At 32.4% G+C, this 27,902-nt stretch overlaps 1 protein-coding gene across 2 annotated transcripts; it reads right to left on the reverse strand.

Annotated features, from left to right (window-relative positions):
* Positions 1–848: 848 nt before the first annotated feature.
* LOC128216536 (ras-related protein Rap-1b) lies at positions 849–27,816 on the reverse strand. 2 transcript variants are annotated; one of them, XM_052923130.1, is made up of 8 exons: positions 27,705–27,816; positions 27,050–27,122; positions 26,407–26,475; positions 24,733–24,789; positions 21,739–21,879; positions 8,309–8,458; positions 7,242–7,354; positions 849–5,007 (listed from the first exon to the last, which is right to left on the reverse strand). In XM_052923130.1, exons 2-7 carry the CDS (start codon positions 27,104–27,106, stop codon positions 7,265–7,267), a joined length of 564 nt encoding a protein of 187 aa, XP_052779090.1. In that variant the 5' UTR covers positions 27,107–27,122; positions 27,705–27,816; the 3' UTR covers positions 849–5,007; positions 7,242–7,264. The 2 variants fall into 2 exon arrangements, with proteins under 2 accessions (XP_052779090.1, XP_052779089.1); XM_052923129.1 differs by lacking the exons at positions 849–5,007; positions 7,242–7,354; positions 8,309–8,458 and adding exons at positions 9,861–12,740; positions 13,491–13,618; positions 15,987–16,127.
* Between the last annotated feature and the right edge of the window lie 86 nt (positions 27,817–27,902).

The following is a 27,902-nucleotide window of genomic DNA, read 5'->3' on the forward strand; positions in this document are numbered from 1 at the left end:
GTTCACTGGTGAGGAGTGTTCACTGGTGAGGAGTGGTCCCTTGTGAGAAGTAGTCACTGGTGAGGAGTGTTCACTTGTGGGTAGTGTTCACTGGTGAGAAGTGTTCACTGGTGAGGAGTGGTCACTTGTGAGGAGTGTTCACTGGTGAGGAGTGTTCACTGGTGAGGAGTGGTCACTTGTGAGGAGTGTATACTGGTGAGAAGTGTACACTGGTCAGTAGTGTTTACTGATGAGTTGTTCACTGGTGATAAGTGTTCACTGATGAGCAGTGTTTATTCGTGAGTAGTGTTCATTTGTGAGTTATGTTTACTAGTGACAATTATTCACTGAAACGTAGTGTTGACTGATAAGTTGTGTTCACTGGTCAAAAGTGTATACTAATGAGTTGTTCACTGGTTAGCAGTTCACTGGTTAGCAGTGGTCACTGGTGAGTAGTGTTCACTGGTGAGTAGTGTTCACTGGTGAGGAGTGGTCACTGGTGAGTAGTGGTCACTGGTGAGGAGTGGTCACTGGTGAGATTGTTCACTGGTGAGTAGTGGTCACTGGTGAGTAGAGGTCACTGGTGAGTAGTGTTCACTGGTGAGTAGTGTTCACTGGTGAGGAGTGGTCACTGGTGAGTAGTGGTCACTGGTGAGGAGTGGTCACTGGTGAGATTGTTCACTGGTGAGTAGTGGTCACTGGTGAGTAGAGGTCACTGGTGAGTAGTGTTCACTGGTGAGTAGTGGTCACTGGTGAGGAGTGTTCCCTGGTGAGTAGTGTTCACTGGTGAGGAGTGTTCACTGGTGAGAAGTGTTCACTGGTAAGTGATCGTCTTACTTCACTTATTTAAAAAACAAAAAAACAATGAGTAACTATTTTTAACTTTATTTGTTCAATTAGATAAGTATAATGCAATTTGACTCAAACCCTGCACTACATGAACAATAAATTACTAATGCAATATCAAAAAAGATTAAGTAAAGATATACTATACACTGACACATTATATCATGCATATTAGGATACGGACATTACATGATATACAAAGTAAAATGATGTAACGGTAGGAACATTTAATTGATAACTCCATGTATTTGATAAATAACCCTTTTTCATTGGCAATATTGAGCACAAACACACTTCAAATTCAGCTATTATTTGTAAAGAGTAAGGAAATTCATGTCTGCTAAAATAAAAAGGTTACCTATTAGATTTTTTATTTACTATGTGAAAAGATGCTGAAAAAATTAATCGACACATAGAGGTCTAACCTTAATAAGCATAATGAAAAAAGTGTAATGCTGTTATATACCAAATAAAAATACAATTGAACATGGATTCATTACTTTCTTTTCATATCTGCTTAATTACCAAGGGCGGACTTAATCTGAGTTTATCAGCATATCAACCGTGATAGGCATCAAAATGTCTTCACTTGTGGAACAGCAGCTATTTTATGTACAAATAGCAGTTATTGCATGTACGAATAGCAACGTTTATAAGTATGTAAATAGTGAAGAAATATTGCCAATTCATAAGGTTTACTGTATAAGATAAGTGTTTCAATTTGACACAGGGCACTATTCACAAAACAGCTTAATTCATTTCTTAACTTAAGTTGATTCTTAAAATTTCAAAGTTGAATTTAAAGTAATGCATAACTGTTTATAACATAACACATGTGCATTCAATATGTCAATAGTACATTTACGAAATTAGAAAAGTTTTTATATCATAGATCCACAGAGAAACTTAAATCAGGAAAGTGACTTAAGTTAGGAAATGCCTTAACATGTTTTATAAATAGCAGACCAAGTTATTTAATGTTGTTAAGCCTTATTATGATGGTATGGAATCATGAAATACGTACAATAATAGAAAAAGTGAATTCTTACTACAAATATACAATAAATTGCAAGAAAAGTTAATAACTGATACAGAATATATAGAAGCACTTTAATCAAATGGCAAGTCCAATCACAAGTAATCTTGAAACCAGTGAATTAATACAAGAATAAAATGTTAATGCAGTCTTAAAATAAAACAAGAGGGCCGTGGAGCCAAAGTCATCACTTGTGTTTTTCGTTTTTTGTCTTTAACTCGACAAATTCTTAATGTGCTTATTGTCCCTGGCGACATGTGTACCAATGTCCAAATGAATATCTTCAACGTTTTCTGAGCTTGAATATTTATTGAGCTATATTCAATCTTGCTCGTCGTAATGTAATTACTCGTTGCCGCTGACACCAAGAATATCTTATATTTCGAACAGCAGTTAGAAAATGAATGATTTTATATCTTCAACACTTAGTTGATAAGAATTGATTTTAATTATATATATTATAATAATAGTAATACAAATGTTGTTACTGTCACTTCATTTTAGCTTTCTTATAAAAGAAGTTGGAGAAGCAAGTTGCAGACTTCGTTGCTGCCTTACATAATACTTTGCAATTTATTGAAGTAAAAAACGGATACATGTTCTCATGTTTTAGTGTTCTCTTGAATGTCTCTTATTTCATGCAAGTATTTAACTTTTTAATCAAACAACTGAATGCAATTTTGGTGTTCATTTTTGCTCAGAGCTTCTTAAATTATCAGAATCATTTATGCAACCTGAACAGTGAAGACATGTGTGCAATAAAAAATTACAGGTAAAATATAAACGATTCTATCGAAACAATAATTATGATTAATCCTTTCTTTGGACAGATATAACAACAATGTTACATAAAACTCTGAAACAACATGAATATCAAATATGATGTTGTGTTTAATGCTTATACAAAATTTAGTATCACAACTGCTCCAATCACATGAAAAGTGTATTTTTCATTGCCTCCAAAAGATAACAAATTCACAACAAATATATAATTTATTTATCATCTGGTAATGGTAAATATTCCTCAATTTTATCATAAAGTTCTATTGCGAAAAGTACCTATCATTAACTGTTGACACTTGCTCCCTCAAAGCTACGCCAAGTTCAGATATAAATAAGAAGATAAAATACAAGTTCCTTCATTTTCATTGCAAGTACAGAATAATGATTACACAAGAAGACACTTGTTAAAAAGTTGTAAAACTTGGTTCAGTATTGTGTATTTTCACAATCATTCAAGCATACATTTATAAAATGATCAAAGAAAACCACTAAAATGATTTAACTACGAGACAAAATGATCTATCAAAATGTTGATGTAAAAAAAGGTTGCTGAAACAACGGGCACTGATGCATCTGACACAATTATATCGGTAGTTGCATAAAAACAGATCATGCTATTACATATAGTGCTAATTATAGAGATAAATGTAACATCATATACAAGGGATTTGGCACTACTGTAAATAACTTGAAATCTGTGAGGCCCTTTTTATATATATATTTTTTTTTTAATAACCTTTTTTTTCGGGAGGTTTAATACATGTTTTCGCAAAGCCATGATGATGTAAATAGCTCACATATACACAATCTATTTTTGTAAATATTTCTAAGCAAAGTTTTAAATTTTTGAAGTGGTATGATCCAATATACATAAGCAAAAAAAACTTCACAAAATTTAAGCAATTTATAGTAGTAATAACATAGCATCAATGCATAAAAATAGTATAGTGTATATCGAGTATGTTGTTTCATACCAGAGGTCGAAATGTTCTGTTTAAAATGAAAATCCGTGGAAATAGTACCAGCAGGTACCAAAGGATATTAAATAAAGGTTTGGATACCTTCTGGTTAACCAAACCATATATCAATCACTACTGATTACAATTCTAATACTGGTAAAGCATTGTTGGAAACTCCCGGTGCACTATTATGCTCAGCTTTATGGGAAACACGATATCATGAAGAATTGATCAGGTAGATTCATTGGCCTATGGGACCTCTTCTGAATTTAAGCCAATGAAATTATGCTGTGGATTCTTTGTTTATTAGTGACATATGCCATGCATAACATCATGGTTAATCTTGAGGAGTTGAGCATTACTGATTTGTAACCTGCGATTTCATTGGAAGAAGAGTTTTCTACCTTACTTATGGATATTCATTGTCAATTTTCCGGCAGTACTACTTTAGTGTACCGGTAAACAGAATATTGTACCGGGATTTCCATCAACACTGTGATAGAAGCATCTCCCATTGTTATTTTGTTTTTTTTATTGATTGTCAACTCAAGAAGAAGTAATAATTTACAAAATGTGTAAAAAAATGGAAACTTTACTCATATAAAAAGCTTCTTTTTCATATTGAAAAATGCTTTAGCAATAAAAAAAAAAGATACAAACATTATTGTTAAACAACAAACAGGGACTTTACGAAGGTACTTTTTGTTTACAAAATTGTTCACAGCTAAAAATATAAGTTCGTCAAACTGTGTTTCCAACAAAGTAATATTTTAATCATTTATTTTCAATGGAAATTTAATGAATCATCACCTCTATATGAAACATGCTCTAAAGAGAATATATCCTTAACCAAAGATGTAAAAAACAAGCATGAGCATTTTTAATAAATTCTGAAGAGATGATACATAAAAGCCTTGGTCAAAAGTGTTTTTGCACTATCATGATGGGCCTGTACTCACTAATGTCTTGAGTGAGAGTGTGAGACGAAAATGGTAAAAATGTTATATGTGTACAAATAATCAGTTCTTCAATCAAACAGAATTCTTTGTCTAATAATATATTATAGATATTTTGAAAAAATTAAGAATTCAGTTTTTTGAGCATGAGTCCCCAACTCAGACTCAAAACATTAGTGAATACCATAACCCAGATAATTACAAGTATTTTGCATATAATCTATAAAGTCTTAGCCAGCCATATAAAAATCAACATTTTTTCACTTCTAAAGCAAACAGTGAGGGTCAATAAAACATTTTCTAAATTGAGATTATCAATGAATATTTCAGCTAATTGGGATTTTCATAATAAGTTTTCACACTTGAGAGAGCGTTGAACACCTTTCCATCTGGTGGGAAAATCATCTACAGTGTCTGTGTATGTGTACACTACAAAACGAAACAATACCTGAAAATAGAAAAAAAAGCATTCAAAAATACAAGTTTTTTAACAAAATTGATTGCATCACCTGTCGCTTTTGTCAATTCATGGGCCATTACTGTGGTGTAACAATGGCGATCAAACTTGTTATTAAACATAGTCAAGATATTATGGCAACCAGCATTCATGCTAAGTTTTGTTAAGATTGGAGAAGATTTGTCTAAGTTAGAGAATGGAAATGAAAGTGTAACCACCGACGATGATGACATACAACATTTCAAGGGTATAACAAATACCTCATCGAGAGTAATGAATCTTTGCATCTATCCGTTTTGCAATTTTTAACAAACAAAGGTACCAAGTGACATTTTGTTTAGTGGTAAAAACGATAATTCAAGGGCTGAATGCAACTTGATGTAAATTCATATAAAAATAGGAGTTTAAAACGTCTAAGGCTGAGAGCATATTATTTGGCATGACAACAATGCCATTAATAATGTAAATGAAACAAGAGCTGTCACAGTATGTGACGAATGCCCCCGAATGTGACATTGTATTATGAACAAGGCCAGTACATGAAAAGTTGATCTTGCCTTTACGTGTCAAATACATATGGGAAGTTATTTTAATTTGCCTCTGAACATAAAAAAATACCGCCCATAGTTGACAACCTACACTATTATGTCCTTATATTCAGCATTTCATTGTGAATAAACACCAAGTGTGACCTTGAACTTAGAGGTAGGGACATGGGTCTTGTACGTGACATGTCGTCTTGGTATGTCAAACACATGTGGCAAGTTATTTTAAAATCTGTCCATACAAGAGAAAGTTACAGCTTGGATGCGACAAACTATACTCTGTGTCCTTATATGCAGCATTCCATTGTAAATAAACACCAAGTGTGACCTTGAACTTAGAGGTAGGGACATGGGTCTTGCACGTGACACGTCGTCTTGGTATGTCAAATACATCTGGCAAGTCATTTTAAAATCTGTTAATACAAGAGAAAGTTACAGCCTGGACCCGACAACCTATACTCTATGTCCTTATATGCAGCATTCCATTGTGAATAAACACTAAGTGTGACCTTGACCTTAGAGGTAGGGACACAGGTCTTGCACGTGACACGTCATCTTGGTATGTGGAACACATGTGGCAAGTCATTTTAAAATCTGTCCATACAAGGGAAAGTTACAGCCCGAACACGACAACCTATACTCTATGTCCTTATATGCAGCACTCCATTGTGAATTAACACTAAGTGTGACCTTGACCTTAGAGGCAGGGACAAGGGTCTTGCAAGGGACACGTCATCTTGGTACGTGGAACACATGTGGCAAGTTATTTTAAAATCTGCCCATACAAGGGAAAGTTACAGTCCGGACACGAGTTATCAGACACACAGACGGACGGACGGACAGACAGACAGTGCGATTCTAATATGCCCACCTTCGGGGGGGCATAAAAATAAAAAAAAAGTATAAACATTACGTAAACTTCAAACTTTTCTTATTGAAAATCAGACACATTTCATGGAAGCAAAATAATACAGCAAAAGATACCATAATATTGCCTCATCTTATCAGTGAACTAAGGCCAAAATTATATATTGGTTCAGATACAGGAAGGCTTTTTTTAAAATATGTGTTCTAAGCCATATTCCATATAAAGCTTTAAAGGTCCTAAACAACATATTAAAGCACAAACTTAAAAAAATATTTTTTCTTATTTTATATCTTTTTTTACAAACTGACTTTAATATCAGTAGGGTCGGCACCTATTTCGTAGGTAGGGTCGGGTTACCAGAACCAAATATACTTCCTTTTTAGGCCTAAGAATATTACAATCGCTTTTTGGAATCAATATTTCTCAGGAATAATAATATCTTCAAAAGTGATGTTACTTATATAAGTTCATTCACAGCTTATTTGATTTTGTAAGCCAAGATTTCCAAGTGAAACTGTAACACTGATATAATATTGAACAGAAATTCTTGATGTAACGATATTTTGTTGTACACATGATGGTAGATGGTGTCTTTAAGTATGTTTAATTAAGCATTAAACTGCCAGACCTTCAGCTTCTAAAACTGCTTTTGACTACAAAAGATAGCAGAATTAATTTCCTCTCAATTTGAATACTTACCGGTAGACAATTTTTGAGATCAAGTTTCCTATGAATTCATTTGAATAGTTTAAAAAAAATAATCTCCTAACAGCATTTAACTAATTCAAAACCACTTATGCAATGCAACTTACATGGCGATAACTGGAGGCAGTTTTCATACTAGAACACATCCCTTCTTATTTTTGCTGCGCTTGGTCGTCTCTGGATTCTTCTTGTTGATCATTCGCACCAAGTCAAAAAAGATCTGAAATAAAAGAAACATGTTCTTTCCAAAAAAGGAGTTTAAATACAACCTCATGTTGCCATATCAACTGTTATCATCTAATTGAATTATCTGAAACTGAATATTTGCATACAAGAAATTTAATTGCTACTAAAATCTTTGCATTGTTTTTTTAATATGACCAAATACTTAGACATTGCAGCCTTCAACCATTGCAAGTAAGACAAACTATAAAAGACTAAATAATCTCATGTATGTTTAGGGGTAACTTATAAATGCTCTGGGCCTATGATTACGAACAAGCCCTCTCTCAACCCTGAGCCCCGCCCTAGACTCAGAGAAGCACTTTTGCTAAATTACAAAGAATACATTTTATTTCATTTGTTTTACAAAAATAAATGTCATTATCGAATAGTTATTAAATCAAATTCAGCAATTTTTGTCATAAATATTCAACTAGCAGAAAAGTATCAATGAAATCAAAAATTCACAAATTTGCTTCCCGAGTCCAAATTCAGACTCGGGACTTTTCGTAATCTCGGCCCCTGGTGACCAAATTTTACTAAATTTCTATTTTTAGATACATCATTACCATTGGTAATTAAGATCACCATACTATTTTTGCATCCATGTTTCTTTGTCCATATGGACTTACATGAAGATTACCATATGTTGGTTTTCACAGCAGAAACCAGAAATGGGCCAGTATTTAGTATGGATCTTATCCTTTGACATGCCTCAGTGATTCCATTCAGCCTATTGGTCAGCTAAATATACAGGCCAATCAAAACACTTAGTTTTTAAGATTAAATTTAAGTTTAATCAAGTTGCTTATTGAATACGGCCACATGTGTTCATTTTGAAATGCCATAAGAACACACTCATACAATGTTTTGGTTGAGAAGCAGACAAAAAGACTACTACACCACAAATCCCCTCAGTATATCACAGTTTAATGAACGAATTGCAACATACCTCATTGACGTTTATTTTGGCCTTGGCAGATGTTTCCAGGAAACCACACATCTCGCTGTTGAAGCTGCGAGCCAGATTTGCCCCCTGGTCCTTACCAACGACCCTCTCATCCTCAAGGTCACACTTGTTGCCAACCAGAATCATGGGCACCTGTAGTGGTGAAGGTCAAAGTTATTAAAGAAGGTTTGGTCAAGTGGATAAATAATAAAAAGAGACTTATTATTAAATGAATGACTGATCCTGATCCTTGCTGACAACTCGCTCATTTTCACAATTTTTCAGCCAGAATCATGGGCAACTGATGTGGACAGAGTTCAAAGATCATTAATAAAATATAATTAATGCATTTTCTTCAGGATCAGTTCAGGCCTTCAATATCATCTTCCCGATGTACACATGTAGCCAATCAGGTCATTGAATAAGGTGAGATCATTCAAATGAATCATTTAAGAAATAGAATATGTGCAAGCAAGCTCCAGCCAAATCCTTCAAAAAATGAAGATCAAAGCATTTGAGCTACTTTTTGAATTTAAAACTTACTACTGATTAAGAATGGTACCACTTATCCAACTATGTCAGTGCAATCAGTTCTCCTTAAATTCCTGCACATTAGCCTTTTGTTTGTTTTTGTAAAAAAAGTGGTTAAAAATACCTGTATGCATAATCTTAAGCAGTTACCAAGTGAAAGATTTAGGTTTTAAGATTATTGCACCGCTACCAGCTGCACAGTGAAAGGCTTACCTAATATCCAAATGTTATTTCTGGGCCATTATTTAATGAATTCTTCAAGGGACTCCTTTTTTATAAGACTTAATTGGCAAAATATTTATTTTCATTTGCTCAAGGTTTTTCAATGGCGTAACAAACAATTTACAGCATAATAAAGCATATTCACTGTTATATGTTTTATATAACTGTTACCAAAAGCTCCTATCTAAAAGAGCTCTTATCAAACTTGATATGTAATCATTGTTACAAGCATGTTGTTCACATTTGAATATAAATTATTTTAAATAAGAACAAGCCTTACTCAGAAACCCAATTTTTCAAATGTTCCAAAAAATATTTTACTGTATTTCTCTGGTTTAAAGTTACTGGGAACTTATTGTAAGACCTGCTTTTTGTCAAATGTAAAGCAATTTTTATCATAAATTCTTTATTAGCAGAACATTTATATCAAAGAAAAGACTTGCTGTTCAATATGGATGACATGATATTTGAATATAAATAAGTACAGCAACACAGTTGTCTGAAATATCATTATATATACAGCAGATCACAACTGAATTTATTAAACTTCCAGAGTAGTAATGAGTTATAAGTTCACTACTATGACATTAACAGTTTTGTTAACGTTAAAAATGTACTGAACAAGCAGCCCATCCTCCCTAACTGATACAACCACTTATGATGGAGAATATGAATATGTTCTCATCTAAAATTCATCAAACATCAATATATGATGAACAGATTTAGTCATCTTTCCTAACAAAAGAGCATTTTCCCTATTCAAATACTGATTTTGGGCGGGGTGTAAAATTGAACACATACAAAGATGAATATAAACTTTATTTTTTTCCATAGGCAATAAATGGCAAACAGAGTATGTATCAGATTACATAAATTAGCAGTAAATAAACACACGATCTTCAAAGCATGACTGGTTTATTTTCAGCAATGAACCGTTAGGCCACATTACTGAATAGTTTGTTTGGCATTTCTGTCCCCACATTTTTAGGTAGGTTATTTTTCTCTTTTCTTATCACTTCCTAATCCCTAAGTTCTGTAATACAAAAAAATATATATATAAAATAATACTGACAACCAGACAAGCTAAAAACAAATATTGGGTTGCGGGTAATTTGTGTGTGGGTTGGGAGCGCCAAACAAACTTTTGATTAATTGTGGTCCAACAGTTCGGTTTTGTTACAATATTATCACCAAAACTTACGATCAGAGTAATACTTAAAAGTGAGACAAAGGTCTATTGATGCTCAGATACCATCACTTAAAACTCAGGAATGTAGTAAAAATGTGACAAAAACCATGGTTTGCCTAAAATTGAAATACCTGGCCATTCAAATATTGCCATTGTTTTTTGGTTTTTATATGCGATAATTATTTGATTTTTTTTTTACTTTCATGTTTTATGATCATTTAGTGAACATGTTTCTTTTAAATTGTCTTATGCAAATTACTTTTCATTTTAAGGAATAATTTAAACAAAAAAGTAGAACACAATCTTATCTTCTAAACTATTCTTTCTATTTCTATTTGAGTATCTTTCTTTCATTCATGTTAACTATGAACTTTCTTTACAATGCTGACAAAATATTTTAAAGTACCGACAAAAAAAGCAAGCTTAAATTCCAAATCAAACTCGAAATTATTATTTTTCTTTCACAAAAACCTTTTCAACTACACTAAAATGTTTAAAATGTAATTTTTAAAATGAGTTAAAAAACGATAGTTTTAAGAAAAAAAAGCTTACTGTACAAATTGCACATACAAGTAGCTTGACATTCTAAGTTCAAGTTACAAAACACAGCCATACAATTACTACCAAATTCAATACACAGTTAAATGAATTATAAACACATGATTAAATAACAAGTTAAAATTGACTAAAATGCCACAAGCACTATTCTCAAAGCTGAAGCAGAACTTCTATGGAAACTGTAGTGAGAGCGTAAGTCAAAACTATTTTTTAAGCTTTTAATGGTTAAATATTAATGGTAATTAAATAGTCAATAAAGTGCAATTTACATAAAGCAGAAAAACACATTTACATGAAATAAAAACGCTACTGAGCAAAACCATGATTATTTTTGACAATTTATTTCAAAACATGAAAATGAATCAAATAATTTGAAAAACACCTATTGGGGAGATTCTGAATAAATAACAAAAAATAATAACTATTATTGGCACAAAAAATTACATGACACTGCGTAGTAAGGTACCCTTTTAGCTGACACAATATCAAACTATGTCAGAACTGACCATATTTAAATATGCCTTTGTCTATTACAAAGTGTAAAAAAGACCACATATGTGTATCTATTTAAATGTTAGGAGTTAAAAATTGTGATAACCTTTATCAGATTTTTAATAAAAGAATCCTTGTTATACGTAACATGTACTACAGCACATGGTGTATGTAACATGTTATACAGAACACATACTACAACATATAGTATATGTAACATGTTATACAGAACACATACTACAGTATATAGTATATGTAACATGTTATACAGAACACATACTACAGCACATAGTATATGTAACATGTTATACAGAACACATACTACAGCACATAGTATATGTAACATGTTATACAGAACACATACTACAGCACATAGTATATGTAACATGTTATACAGAACACATACTACAGCACATGGTATATGTAACATGTTATACAGAACACATACTACAACATATAGTATATGTAACATGTTATACAGAACACATACTACAGCACATGTGATATGCAACATGTTATACAGAACACATACTACAGCACATGTGATATATAACATGTTATACAGAACACATACTACAGAACATGGTGTGTGTAACATGTTATACAGAAAACATACTACAGCACATGTGATATATGTAACATGTTATACAGAACACATACTACAGCACATGGTGTATGTAACATGTTATACATAACATGTTATGCATTACATGCAAAACAGAACATGTACTACACATCATATAATACAGAACATGAATGAAAGAACAAGTTAAACCGTAAAGAGAATGGTGAACAGAAAATAAAGTGAATCAGAAACCAGTTACAGAATGACTGGATTTACAAAGGGATAGAGGTATTTGAGTAATGCCAATTAGATTTAAACTAAGTACACAAATACTGCATTAAATGGATCAACCTTGCTTTATCTGGTATACTGCCCCCCCACCCCCAATCCAGCCCAATTCTACAATATACTACCAGAGCCCCGCCCAACACTTTCAATTACACCTTACAGACAATCTTACTACCACTCTGAAAAAATGGTCATTACAATCTATTCCATTAAAAGTGTTATAGTTAAAACATTTTATTCTACTTGAAACTAACCTTACAGATCAATCTGGTAATTGTATGTTTAGATTTATTGACAATTTAATGAAAAATAACTACAATTTCAAGATCAAGTCCTGAATTACAAATTGGATACTAACACGACCATGCAAATAATTATTCTCTTTCAAACAATATAATAATAATAATAGTGATAATGAACATCCAACTACACAAGATATCCATACGTAATGAATAAAAGCAAAAACAGTCAGAACTTTATTTTACATCTCCGTTTATCTTTTATATGGCGGAGAACAGCGTCAGAAATCAGTTAACAACCAACACATCCTGCAGGTGATGTTTCCTTCTACACAGCATTTGATTTGGACCCTACAAATACAAACAATTCATAAATTTCAATTTTTAATAAATTATAATACTCTATCAACAGTTTTGTAATTGTCTCACAAAAGGAGCTGGACTAGAACATTTATAAGCAATATAACGCAATTTGTTATTTTTTATATGTGATGTTCTCACTACCATTTAAGTATAAAATAACCATCATGGGCCGTAACTATAATATGTCAAAGTATAATCACTAATGAAGAATACTCTATTCATATTCCCTATATTTACATGCAAATGAATGCATTTCTAAACACTGGGATTAACCTCGGTCATTCATGTAAACCTTTAACAGCAGATTTCACTTTACAGACATTCTTCCTAGGACAGAATATATATCACTAAATTATTCCTAATATGAAATTTAGGTTTAAGGTCGATATTTTGGTGGAAATGAGTTTTTCCTTATTAATATATCCATGTAGTTTAATTTATTACGATTCAAGCAGTTATTTTTCTTTGATTAAGGATTCAAACAGGATGAAAAACAGAGTTTTACATGGAAGCATTTTATTTTAAAGAATCTGGAAGAGGACCATCCAAGAAACATTCCTGTGAATTTGTTTGCAATTGGCCAATTGGCCCAGTGGTTAAGGAAGAATAGAAGTTATAAGGGAAATGTTGACAACAGACAGTCCCCTATCACAACACTTCACCTTGAGCACTTCGTGCTCTGGTGAGCTAAAAACAAAGAAGGCTTTAAAAGTGGACCTGCCATTTAAATATACCCACCACTAAAAAGGCGAGCGTCAAGCATGTTAAAGCATCACACAACAGCATCCAGAGGAGCTAGAACTGCCTGGCCGCTTTCTGTTGCCCGGCTCTTTCTTGTTGATCATCCTAACTAGGTCATTGAATATCTGAAGGAAAAACGTAGTGTTACATGTGATTATCTGAAGTATATCATTGAACTTCTGAAGAGCAATTATCAGAGTATGGTCATTGAATGTCTACAGAGAAAGCATGGGGAAGGTCATTTTACATCTAAAGAGAAAGCATGTAGTTTTGTGTGATTATCTGAACTGAGTCTTTGAATATCTGAATGGAAAGTAATGGGTATCATGTGGTCATCTGAACCAGGTCACTTAATATATGGTGTCTGAAGAAAAAGGTGATATACTGAATCAGAACTGAACATCTTAAAATGCTATATTACGTGATTATTTGAACAATTTCAATGTTTATCGGTGCATCATGTGATTATCTGAACTGAGTCATTGAATATCTAAAAAGAAAGAATTGGATATCATGTTTTTATCTGAACTGAGTCATTGAATACCTGAAGGATAAAAATTGGATATAATGTTATTATCTGAACTTGGTCAATGAATACCTAAAGAATAAGAATGGGTTATAATGTGACAATCAGTTTTTCAGAACTGGGTCATTGAATATAAAGAATAAGAATTGGAAATCATGCTATTATCTGAACTGGGTCATGGAATATCTAAACAAAAATAAATGGTGCAATATGATTATCTGAACTAGGTCATTGAATATCTGAAGAATAAGGTACAATATGATTATCTGAACTGGGTCATTGAATATCTTAAGAATAAGGTACAATATGATTATCTGAACTAGGTCATTGAATATCTGAAGAATAAGGTACAATATGATTATCTGAACTGGGTCATTGAATATCTGAAGAATAAGGTACAATATGATTATCTGAACTAGGTCATTGAATATCTGAAGAATAAGGTACAATATGATTATCTGAACTGGGTCATTGAATATCTTAAGAATAAGGTACAATATGATTATCTGAACTAGGTCATTGAATATCTGAAGAATAAGGTACAATATGATTATCTGAACTGGGTCATTGAATATCTGAAGAATAAGGTACAATATGATTATCTGAACTGGGTCATTGAATATCTTAAGAATAAGGTACAATATGATTATCTGAACTAGGTCATTGAATATCTGAAGAATAAGGTAAAATATGATTATCTGAACTGGGTCATTGAATATCTTAAGAATAAGGTACAATATGATTATCTGAACTAGGTCATTGAATATCTGAAGAATAAGGTACAATATGATTATCTGAACTGGGTCATTGAATATCTGAAGAATAAGGTACAATATGATTATCTGAACTGGGTCATTGAATATCTTAAGAATAAGGTACAATATGATTATCTGAACTAGGTCATTGAATATCTGAAGAATAAGGTACAATATGATTATCTGAACTGGGTCATTGAATATCTTAAGAATAAGGTACAATATGATTATCTGAACTAGGTCATTGAATATCTGAAGAATAAGGTAAAATATGATTATCTGAACTGGGTCATTGAATATCTTAAGAATAAGGTACAATATGATTATTTGAACTAGGTCATTGAATATCTGAAGAATAATGTAAAATATGATTATCTGAACTGGGCCATTGAATATTGAAGAGAAAGCATGAGGTAGGTCTTTGAATATCTAAAGAGAGATGATTGGTGTATCATGTGATTATCTGAGTGAACAAAGTCATTTAATATTTAAAAAGAAAGCATGTTTTTGGTGTTTTTCTGAACTAGGTCATTGATTATCTGAAGAGAAAGCACAGTGGTCCAAGAGAGTGAAGTGTATCATACGATTATCATAACATGGTAATTGAACATCTGAAGAGCAAGTATAGTTTAGTATGTTTATACAATGGTGCAATACAGCCACATTCCACTCTGCTAACGTCATATCATAACAAAGCAATATAAAAGGGCTATTAGTACTATGTTTTGATCTGGAAGGTCAAATTCGACTCGAGTGGATTTCTCAAATTCAGATTTCACTGTTAAGCTCAGTGAAATCAAAATCTGCAAACGTATACATAAGTGAAAATAAATATGAAATTCCTGATAAACACTTAGTACTAATAACCCTTTATTCAACAATACATAAATCATTTAATGTCTTTTTATGATGCAGTATTTTGTTTTTTGAAGTCATTTCAAAGGTCAGCAAGTATACTTGTAATGAAATGTCGTCAGATGAGTGGAATATGGCAGTTTTGCATTTGAGTGGAATAATATACATCTGTATTTTGGGTTATGTTTTGCATGTGGATTATTTATGGGTATCTAATACAGCCATTCTCCACTCTGCTATTGTTACTTCATAATGGTGCAATGGAGCCATACTCCAGTCTGATATTGTCACATCATAATGGTTCAACACTATCATATTCCACAAGCATTCTCAACCAAACCTAGCCTGAAGACTCACCTCATTAACATTTATTTTCGCCTTTGCAGATGTCTCAAGGAAGGCACTGGCCCACTGCACAGATAGACTCTGGCCCTGGTCCTTGCCTACGACCCTCTCATCCTCAAGGTCACACTTGTTGCCAACCAGAATCATAGGGACCTGTGGGAGCAAAGTTCAAGGTCATTGAATAAAAGAGGTACATTTTTTGGTTTGATTTACGAAAGGAGGTTCAGTTTTCAATAGAAACCCTTTATTGTTCATGACATCAGTTGCTGATATGAGGTCATTTATGATACCAGAAGTCAAGTTTATTTATAAGAATAAATAGAAAGTACCTATTAATAGCTAAAACTTGAAAATATGATGATGCACAAGATTTCTTGATGCACAATGTCGAGTCTTCTTGATAAATAAGTAATTTTGATGTTTCATTAACCTAGAAGAGTGTATTTGAAATTGATGTAAAATCCTCTATGGACTTTGAACAAGCTGACACATTTTTGATCGAAAAAATAGTGAATTCTTGTCGATTCATGTTCTTAACTGATTTTTTTTAATTTTACATATTTCGGTATTTATATTGTTGTTCATAAGGCCTAAAAAAAAAAATTGTTTGGTTAGGGTTACATCCTTAAAAAAAATAGGTAGGGTAGGTAGGCTTTTTTTTTTTTTATTTTTTTTTTATTAGGTTTTATATAAGAATATAATTTTCATCATTGGAGAATGGTGTTAAAGCTATCTTCTGTACAAGCATTTAAGGTTTAAACTTAATATTAAAAAGCAATTAAAAAAAAACGAAATTTTTTTATTTTTTTTTAGTTTTTCATTTTTTTTCAAACTGACTATAAAAACGGTAGGGTCGGCGCCTATTCCGTAGGTAGGGTCGGGTAACCCGAACCAAATGTATTTTTTTTTAGGCCTAATTGTTCTTTTGGTTCATGTACTATAGTACTTCAAAAAACATCTTGCAAAAAGATAATGAATCCAATACCAAACTTATTTCCTTATAAGTTATATGCCAATGAAAAAGAATCGTTTATGATATTTGATACATGTACAGCATTTGCATAAATATTGTACCAGAGAAGAGAACGTAACCATAATATAATGATAACAATTACATAAATATATGTGATACAATATATTCCAAGCACATGCTTATATATTATGTCCTTTATAGTGATAAAATAATTTTGTACTTTTCTTTCGATTAAATGTTGATAAGAAATGTTAACAACTAAATAAGAATTTAAAGGCCCTGTTTCGTTTATTTCAAGTCTGTATGTAACAATAAATAATATATCGCAATCAATTTTTTCATTAAGATATTATGCCAATATCATGAATTTCACCGAACAATATTTGTTAATTCAAAAAAGCATTGTCTTCACGGATGTGAATGACCTCGCAGGGCTGAAACTGTTATGGCAATTGGTTCTGGGGCTTTAGGCCATAAAATCTGGGGTCAAGAAGCACAAGAAGCTAACCTGGCTTTTTAGAATCCCGCACAAGGGCTCTCCTGGCTTCAATTGTGAAGCATATGGGAGTGTCAATACTAACAACATATAAAGTAACTACCAAAAGAAACCATTTAACTTTTTTAGTCAGCAATTTTTCTTATTCATTTTTTTTTTAAATTTATTTGGTCCCTGTAACTGAGGTCCCTAGATTAGATCCGCGAAAATCTGCAGATAAATCACTTTCTTGGTCTTTACAGTGAAATACAAAAGATACGTTTAAAAGTAATTAAAATGGAAATGAGCATACAATACTATACAAGCAAGTTTAATGATAATCCTTATTATGATGATAATCCTTAAACATAATAAATGTTCATAAATGGTTAGTGTTATGATCCCAGGCGACAAAAAGCTAAACCAGTTTCCAAGAAACAAATATCACAACAAAATAAAACAACACAAAGAAACAGAAGAGTCATTCAAAGAGACCACCACTTTACACAAAACATTTCTCGGGGATATATATCATTTAACGCAAACTTAAATAAGGTATATTGTAATTATACTAATACAGTATATAAATCTATAAATCTAGAGGTTTATCGTGAATACGATACATTTTTGATCTTCTGGTCTATTTCTACATGTACACAATCATATCAAAACTGACTGGCATTCTCGATATCTATGAATATGTTTTCTAGTACACTTAGTCTATATATAACTGAATAAAAATTGGACCTTTTTTGTCTTTTTGTATATTTAATCTGTACATTGTACTACAAGTAGTAAAATGTTTTAGTAATAACTCTGGTTTACACACCCAACTTCAGAAATAATTAGTATTAATTAAAGAAAAACACTTATTAAAATTGGCTAGGCCTGACACCTAGTTTTAAATCCACTTGTTTCAGAAGCTTAATATTCTACCTCCTTCCAAGCCAGAATATCTACAATGAACTTGTCCCCACTTAATAATCCAACCTAATTGCTTCCTAATATTTCTAAGAAATACACAAGGACTGTCACAGTAAGTGACGAATGCCCCCCCCCCCCATCTGCAATTCAGTTCAATAGATTATGGAATGACTCAAATGACTACATTCAGGAAGAGCTATTATAAACTTATAAACATGATTCAACTCGTGATTTTGACCTTTGAGGTAGGGTCATGAGTCTTGCACGTGACATATCACCTTTAGTACCATTTTTGTTTTAATATTCCTCCTTTTACAAAGTTACAGCCTGGACATTGAAAACCGGACAGAGCGATTTTAATATGCCTACTTTTGGGAGGCATAGCACTTTGATGTCATCTGGCCAATGCAATAAAGCCTTCAAGTGCCATCTGGTCAAATAATGTCCATTGCTGTCCGGTCAAAACATTCATATGAGGTCTATAGTCAAAGAAATAATGTTCATTGTCATCCGGTCAAAGCAAAAATGCCTATTGCCTTTTTTGGCAAAACAATAATGCCCATTTTATGGTCAAAATAATTGTGCCTATTGTCTGGTCAAAGCATAACGCACATTGTCGTCAGGTCGAAACAATTGTGCCCACTATTTGTGAAAGCAATTATGCCAATTGCCTGGTGATAACAACTGAGCCCATTTTCTAATTGAAGCAATAATGCCCAAAAGCAAATTGGTCCCTTGATTTAATGTCTGGTAAATAAATTCTGTTGACTAGCCTAATGGGTCACAAGGATTTTTTTTACGTGACTTCAAAGGGGTTATATGAGTCACCACAGGTCACAACTGATGTAAACAAACAAGTAAGAGACGTTTATTTCTAAATGACTTTTTTGACTGAAAAGAAATGAAAATATTTCTTAGCATATAAAAGACTATGCTTTTACATGTGTGAAACATTTAAGCTTTGCGTGTATTTTAATGATGCAATCCTTGGCCAAAATTTCAGCATTGCAGCATTCTAAATATTTCCATATCTTTTTTGTCAAGAAGGATATAGAAATTAACGTCACTTACTTGGTTGTGACCCGTGGTGACTCATGCGAGAACCCCTTTGAAGTCATGTGATTCCTCACCCTGCTAACTCGACAAGAGGATTCAAATACTAATGTCAAGCCCTACCAATGGACACACTGTCAATTTCTATTAAAACTACCAAAAAAAAGAGGTTTCTAAATGATAGACTAAGAGTGCAACAAGAAGCAACAAAACAGCTGTGCACTACAGAATACGACAAATTGCTATTCACCTTTTTGTTGTAGTTCGAGTTTGTTGAAAAGTAATCACAATCTTCCGGCGTTCATCACGCTTAAAAAGGGCGTCTTTCACAGAAAAAGTAAATGTAGCGATACTGTTGAATGAAGAATACTTTATTTTGTAAATATGAAAAGAAAGTGAATGTATACTCGTTTACGGTGGAATTGTGAGTTCCGTTTGCTTGAATGATATACATGCTACATGTTCTTGTGCATGTATACATGTTAAAGAGTTGAAATGATAACATATACCAATATGATGTTAGTTTAATAAAAAAATAAAATCATTCTGTATTACAAATACTATCTGACCAAACGTCAGTATAGATCTAAGATAATAAAAAACTTTCTAAGGCGGCAATGAAATTCATTAGTAGAGTTGTGAAAATAATAATAGAAAAATCAATGTTAACCTATATCAAACATATACATGTAAATCATAATATGAGATCAATTGAATAAGGTCCTCCAGATTTTTATCATAAATGTAAATAGAATGAATAACAAAGGTAATAAGAAATTTGCAAATATATATCACCATTTAACTTTTCACTGTAACATAATGGAATAGTGTTCTTTTCATTATAGTAATTTTTCGGGCAAACTATGGGATATTAGCAATTTTTTTTTTATGAATATTTTGTGTGTCGAGTGGAAAACAAGGCATGAAATCATATACACAGTAATAACGAAAGCTTGGATATGAAATGCTTAGACATACATGTACACAGGGTGAGAAAGCACCATTACAGAAATCATGAGACAATAACACGTTGAAAATCAAACATAAGTTGGCATTCATAACTTCATCACACTTCAATCTCATTTAAAAATGGGCAATTTTCATCCTTTTTGTTCATACAAACAGTCATTATGGTGCAGTATTCATACAAAGAATGTTAAATAGGTTTAGTTCATTATTGATGTACATATGACATGTCATCAAATCATGCATTTTTCATTTATTTTGTATTATCCAATCAATGGAACCCCACACCCCTCCTTTCTTGATACATTCCTGATAATTAATACATCTACATATTTGTAAGACTTGTAGTTCAATCATTAAGTGAACGCCAACATTTATCTTTTTTTTAAGTGAAAAAATGGACATTACTCTATAATCAATAAAACCGGAGTTATGGGTATTGCTATACATGAGCAAATTGCCTCGGGCAACATATTTACCAAGTTTCATTTGAATATCTAATTCATTTAATTATGGCCAAATTTAAAGTACACTTCATTAAAAATGCAGAGACTTCTTTTCTTTAAAAAAATCAGACAAGCTTAAAATACAAAACACACAAATAATAACAAAAAATAGCTTTTAATTCAGCCCACCATAATTTACTTTACTAAACAAAAAACATACACCAGAAAATTGACTGCACTACAATTACAAAGTTAAAGAAATGCAAATCATATTCCCAGTTTGCACAGGAAAACAATCCCCCCCCAAAAAAAAAATCCATGTACAAACTTAAATGTTTTTAAAATATAAGCAACCACTGCTATTTCATTAAGGCATTGAGGCATGGATGTGATTGACCTGGCTGCTTAAGGTCTGAAACCATTTTGGTAATGGATTCTGGGTGGCACTTTAGGCTGCAAATTTGGGTTTAGTACCCTTTCTTAGAAGCATATCTGGCTTAAAGTAGCCATTTTAATGGCTCACCTGACTTGATATTTGAAGCAAACTTGAGTGTCAATACTAACAAGAAATAAAGTAACCACCCAACCAGTTCACTATTTTATAATCATTTTACAAAAGAGAGAATAAAATCACATCCCTGTTCAAGTCTTTGTCAACCACAGAAACAGCTTAATGACACACTATTTCTGATTAAATGTGAAGTCTGGAAAACTGACAATAAAGTTATAAAAATTCCATTGTTGTAAAATTATGAGTACATGCAAGATAAATCTGATTCATTTAAAGTTAATTGCCAGATGTACAGGTAAGCTATGAAAGCAATGGCAACTAGTTGTACAGAAAAACCCCAAATTAAATGTGTAAAAAACCTATTTCTGTGGTTTATTTTTTAATCTTGCCTAAAGGCTTATAAGTTGAGCACAAACCTCATCTGTGTCTTTAACTCGAAGAATCTGCTCTCGTAAATCTTGAAGATCGTTAAACGTTGACTGTGCAGTGATTGAGTAAACTAGCAAAAAACCCTGGCCGTTCTTCATGTACAGATCTCTCATTGCTGTGAATTGTTCCTGGAATGATAATATTACATAATATGGGTATTTAAAGGCACAATTTCATAGGTTGTGAAATGGCATTTTAATAAAAAATACTTCTTTTAGAATGCAATGTTTCGGCAAATCATTACAAGTTCTGATGGCTGGAACCCTGTAACAAACGATGATATATGCTTTATATTGCCTTTAAAGTCCACTAATTTGAAAAGCATTTATTTAGTAACATGATTAGCAAAAGACTTTTGCATGATTGATTCATTGACATTACTATGTGATGTTACCAATGTATTCAATTAATGTTAAAATATCCATCAGCTTATGTTCAAGTCCTTGTGGGTGAGTGGAAATGGATTTTTTTTCTTCACTATCCCGGTGTGGATTGGCTCCCCACTACAACCAGTTCTTTTATACTTAAACTGTTGTTTTTTTCAACAATTTCTATATCAAAGTGTAAAACAATTATAACATAGGTGTTTTTAGATGCATTACCGGAAAAACTCATTTTAGGTGCCAAAATATGAGGGACCTGCACTCATGTATACTAAGCTGAAGTTCAGATTCATGGACATAAAGTGTTCAAGATCATTCAATCATAACTAGAGAAAACTTGAGCTACTTCTCATTGAGGCCGGACTTTTTAGAATGTTTCTTCCTGGTTTCAACAGTATTCAGATATTTTATGAATGAACATTATTTAAATTTAGGATTGAGGGGGAAGCCAAAAGCTTGTATGAAACCGCTTTCCTAGGTTTCAACACCAATAAGTGTAACAGTAAAACATACAGTTTATAATTCATGTTTATATTATTATTCATGCTGCCATCTTGCAATAACGTCATTATATATTTTTGATATATAACTAATGCAATAACTATCAAAAAAGTGAAACGTTTAAGGCTTTCATTAATAGCATTAATATGGCCGTCCTTTAAAGCAATGTTTTATGTATTTTAATAATTATATAAATAAAATAATACCTATATAAAATCATTAATTTGGATATAATCATCTGGACATAATCATTTATATTATTATATGTAATATTTATAATAATATGAGTGATTATATCCAAATTAATTATCAAATTAGCCTACAGCAGAAATTCACTGATCAAAGAGATCCTGCCCAACAGTGCTATTATTATTTCAGAACAAACTGACATAAGCCCATATTATTTCAGAACAAACTGACATGAGCCCATATTCACTAACATCTAGAGTTGGAGTTTGAAATTCATGACTCAGCACTTCATACTTTAACTTTGTTGTAAAATTACACACGGAATAGCACTTTTATCAAATTACAAACACTCATCTTCACAAAGTTATATGTGAAAAATTGTACAATTTCAAATAGTAATGAAATTCAGCAAAATTTGATTATTATACACAAAAATCAACTAGAAGGAGAGTTACAATGAATGAACAGTTAAGTCACTTGAGTCTAAACTCAATGTTACGACTGTTTGTAATCATTGCCCATAGACTCAAGATGTAATTGAAGGTGAATATTGGTCCTCAACCTCTACTAGCATATAAACAAGAGCCGTCGTAAGACAGCACTCTCTACTACGCCGCTTTGACTTAGAATACAATAACGATGTAATAATACCAAGTTTGGTCTCTTTATGTCAAACCTAACTAAAATTATTCGCTACATAAGGTGACTTTGATGCTGCCCTCCCACCGGCTCGCCCAAACAATGAAGCAAGTCATTCAAACATCTTGATTTCCCATTATAAAAAAGTGGTTAAGAATAAACAAATATGCCTTTCAAAGGAAATTTAAAAAATATCAAGGGTCATAATTTGTATTTAGGCTTAAAACGGAGTTATGTTTCTTGTTGTTAGATTGTCGTAAATAATTTTGAATTTAATTAAGTGCATTTAATGAACGGTATAGAAGTTTATTATTAAAATCCCAACTTGCCCTTAACTTTTACTTGCCTAAAACTTTAACCCAAGTCAAGCAGGGGCCATAACTTGTATTAAGGATATGGAGTTATGTAACCTCATTGGGTGATGGTCCTGAACAATTCTGTGAAGTATTAAGTCAATTCAATGAAGGGTATATAAGTTATTAAACAATATCCCAACCTGCTCTAAAACTTTAAACTAAGTTCCATAGTCAATCAGGGGCCATAATTTGTATAAAAGATAATATGGAGTTATCTAACCTCATTATGTGATGGCTCTGAACATCTGTGTGAAGTATTAAGTCAATTGAATGAATGGTATTGGAGTTTTAAGTGAAAATCCCAACTTGCCCTAAAACTTTGACCTGCCCTAAAACTTTAACCTAAGTCAATCAGGGGCCATAACTTGTATTTAGGGTAATATGGAGTTATGTAACCTCATTGTGTGATGGTCCTGAACAACTGTGTGAAGTATTAAGTCAATTGAACAAAGGATATAGAAGTTATTAATAAATATTCCAACTTGCCCTAAAACTCTAACCTAAGTTCCATAGTCAATCAGGGGCCATAATCTGTGTAAAGAATACTATTGAGTTATCTAACCTCATCATGTGATGGCCCTGAACAACTGTGTGAAGTATTAAGTCAATTGAATGTAGGGTATTGGACTTATAAGTGAAAATCCCAACTTGCCCTAAAACTTTAACCGGACGCCGACGCCGGGGCAAGTAGTATAGCCACCTATTCTTCGAATAGTCAAGCTAAAAATCTACACATGATTTTCTTCATCTTTCAAAATGTCAAGTTTTACATTGAAATAAACAGTTTAATACACAGTAAACTGTTTTTATGGTTTACAAAGTAATTAAAGTTTAAGTAATAACTTATTTTACTCACTATTTTTCGAATAAATCCATAAATAAGTAATTTTTTATGTACATATCAGACTCTTACCGTTCCGGCTGTGTCGAGAATTTCCAACATGCACTGTTGCCCATCCACCTCTACTTGCTGCAAAGAAACAATCTCATTTCATTAAAATTGAGTGTCTTTAAAGGTTTACATTTGACATCATTGTTAGGTATAAACGATAGGCTGATTGTTTAGAATTTCATTTTTTATGTACCACTTTAATAACAAAATAGTTGTTAACTTTTAAAGGTTAAAAAATTAATGTTGTGCCAATGTATTTAAATTTAAACTTATTCAGTTGAAACTTTTGTCTAAAAATGATAAAAGTGTAAGACAAATGTATCCATTAAATTTCCAGAGCAGTAGCGATTTGAAAATTGACAGCGATGACATTAACAAGAATGTTAATTTTAACATAGTTCTGAACAATCGGCAGGGTTCTCAATAAGAATTGTTGTAAGAGGCTTTCAAATACTTTGAAGAGGCCCAAACATCAGAGCGTCGCAGACGCTCGCCTGCTAGGGGTGTTCGGGGGCATGAGCTCCCCCGGAAGTTTTTTGATTTCTAGGTGTGAAATCGTGCATTCTGGGCTATTTTGACCATGATAAGGGTAGTTTTTTTTGAAGACAATATAACACAATTTTGATTTAAAATGAATTGCTTTATTGAAAAAAAAAAAGAATCCAATTTTTTCGTTAAATATTAAATATGTAAATTTTGGACACCTTTAGACCTTTCCTCCACACAAGCGCCTTTTAGAGCAAATGCTCCAATTCCTACAATGATTTCAATAAAAAAATTTTTCCTCTTTTTGCCTCCATTTTGTTTCGGAATCATCGGAATGCCGAGCGAGATAAAATGCATGCGCTAAGATAATATAAACAATAGGTTTCGCAGACACAACACCACATGATTTTTTAATCATGGTTAAGTTAATTAATACTGACCACTTTCGATTATCAAACTCTTGTTACGTTTTACATGATAATTGAAAGTGGATAAAACTTTTGTTACGTTTTACATGATAATCGAAAGTGGAACGTAACAAGAGATCCTTTTCGACGTGCCGGCAAACATTGGAATGTTACTGTACACAAAGAGTTTTTATGTCGTTAATTTGTACAATAGATAAAACATATTTTCTTTTTTTTACCACTGGCTGTTCACAGCCATGTACAAACAAACTTTTTTTATTTTTAACCTCGCCATCTTTTTTTGCGACGTGGGGCTCAAAAATAGCAATTCTGGAAATTCCGATAAGATCTTTAATAAGCCGACCAATGAGAATTAACGGCTCGGTGGGCATGCAGTTCAAAGAGGTTAGATGCGCAGGTCACATAATTTAGATTTCCGGTTTCCGGCAGGATGTTTACAAAATTTCTTCGATATCATTTTTAAGAATTCGCCGATTTGAACCGGCCCAAATTCATTTTGAAGCGGCCTTCTAAGCCGTCGGCCGGTTCCTATTGAGAACCCTGAATCGGTCCATTTTTTTTACACTACTTTTTATAGCAATGGATTCTAATGGCTATTTCTTAAGTCTGTGCAATAAGACCCTGACTTAGTCAATGAAATGAATGTGATTTCCAACGATTGAAATAAATAATTGCACTTAAAATAAATTGCGCAGGAAATTATGTTCAATAGTTAAAATCTTTCCTAACTCGTAATATTAATATATCACCAAATTATCAACAACATTGCATTAAAGATTACCTTTCGATAACTGTCCTCTATAGTTGGGTCATATTTTTCTACAAATATTCCTTGCACGAACTGTACTGTCTGAAACAAACCAAATACAAGGTTCATTTTTTTAAAGGAATTATTCAATAATTCAAATGAATCACTGTTACTGCATAGAAATAGGATTTAGGAATAAAAACAAATAATTGAAACTCCTTAGGCCACTCAAGAATGTTTCTTTGATCCGATTTACCAGAACACCTATTTTAAAAAAATTACAAGAAAGTAATCTTATAATAAATCATGATTTTTTTTCCAATAAAAGGGAAGACAATCAAAAAAAAAATTTTAATCTCTCACTTGAGAGTGGAGATAGGGTTATAACCATTCATCATTATATCTGCAAAATCTATGACTTAAAGTTTCAAAAAAGAGCCTGCTTTAGTTTTACTTTAAGAAAATGAATTTGATTCATTCCGCTTACAGCTCATATATTCTACTATCAAAATATAAATTTAACTATGTGACAGTACAGTCTTTTGACCATTTAAGGTTTTCAATGCTTACAAGAACAAAGAGTGACAGGATTCAAGTATATTTTAAAGATTTAACACCAAAATTAATATAAGATTATTGGTGGTAAAGGAAAATTCAACATCTCCCTTGTCCCTACCAATGCAGACTTCCCGACACCACCACTACCAAGCACCACAAGTTTGTACTCCCTCATTTTCAGCCTTGATTATCTGAAAAACATCAATAAATAAATACATCTACAGCATACGTTGTCTCAGTGACACTTGACTTAATTTTATATGAAGACTGGTTACATGGTATTTTAAATATTTGAACAAAATAACACTTCCTCACCCGCCATTTTCATTTGTCGTGATCAGGGGGATAGCTGAGTGGTAAGTGTATCCAATTCTTTATCAGAATAAATCAGGTTTAATACCCTAAAACTTATTATTTAAAGAACACACCTTGAGGCTTGACATTTTTAACCAGCTATCATGAGTAATTCGAACCTCATAGCATGTTCATTATAGTCAGGGTACGAATCATTTTTAGGGCAATTCAAGAGCAAATGCAGGGAAGCATATGGAAGCTTAAATTAATCATAACTTAACTACCGGAAACTAAATAAGATATATTATCCTTCGACAATCAACTCGATTGTCAAATTTAACCCCACCCACACACAATTTTATTACTCATATTTTTCCATCATAGAACAGGCAATTTGTAGTCCGAATTGATATAAGATCTACATAATTTAATAAACAATAGCACAACATAAAAAAGTTGAGTTTTATAAGTGATTTTACCTAAATTTAATTAAAATATTGTTCACTTCCCAGTTGATCGGATTGTTGTGTGTAATGGCTGCTAGTGACGTCAGACCCAATTAAGTGTTACTATATTTGGAAATTGGCGAGCGCACCTGCTAAAGGCGTGCTTGAAGAAAGGTAAACCGGTTTAATTTAAAATAATAAAATCATACACAGTGATCTCCCTCACAACCC

The sequence above is a fragment of the Mya arenaria genome, chromosome 14 (assembly GCF_026914265.1).
Source record: "Mya arenaria isolate MELC-2E11 chromosome 14, ASM2691426v1".
Classification (NCBI taxonomy): Eukaryota; Metazoa; Mollusca; class Bivalvia; order Myida; family Myidae; genus Mya; species Mya arenaria.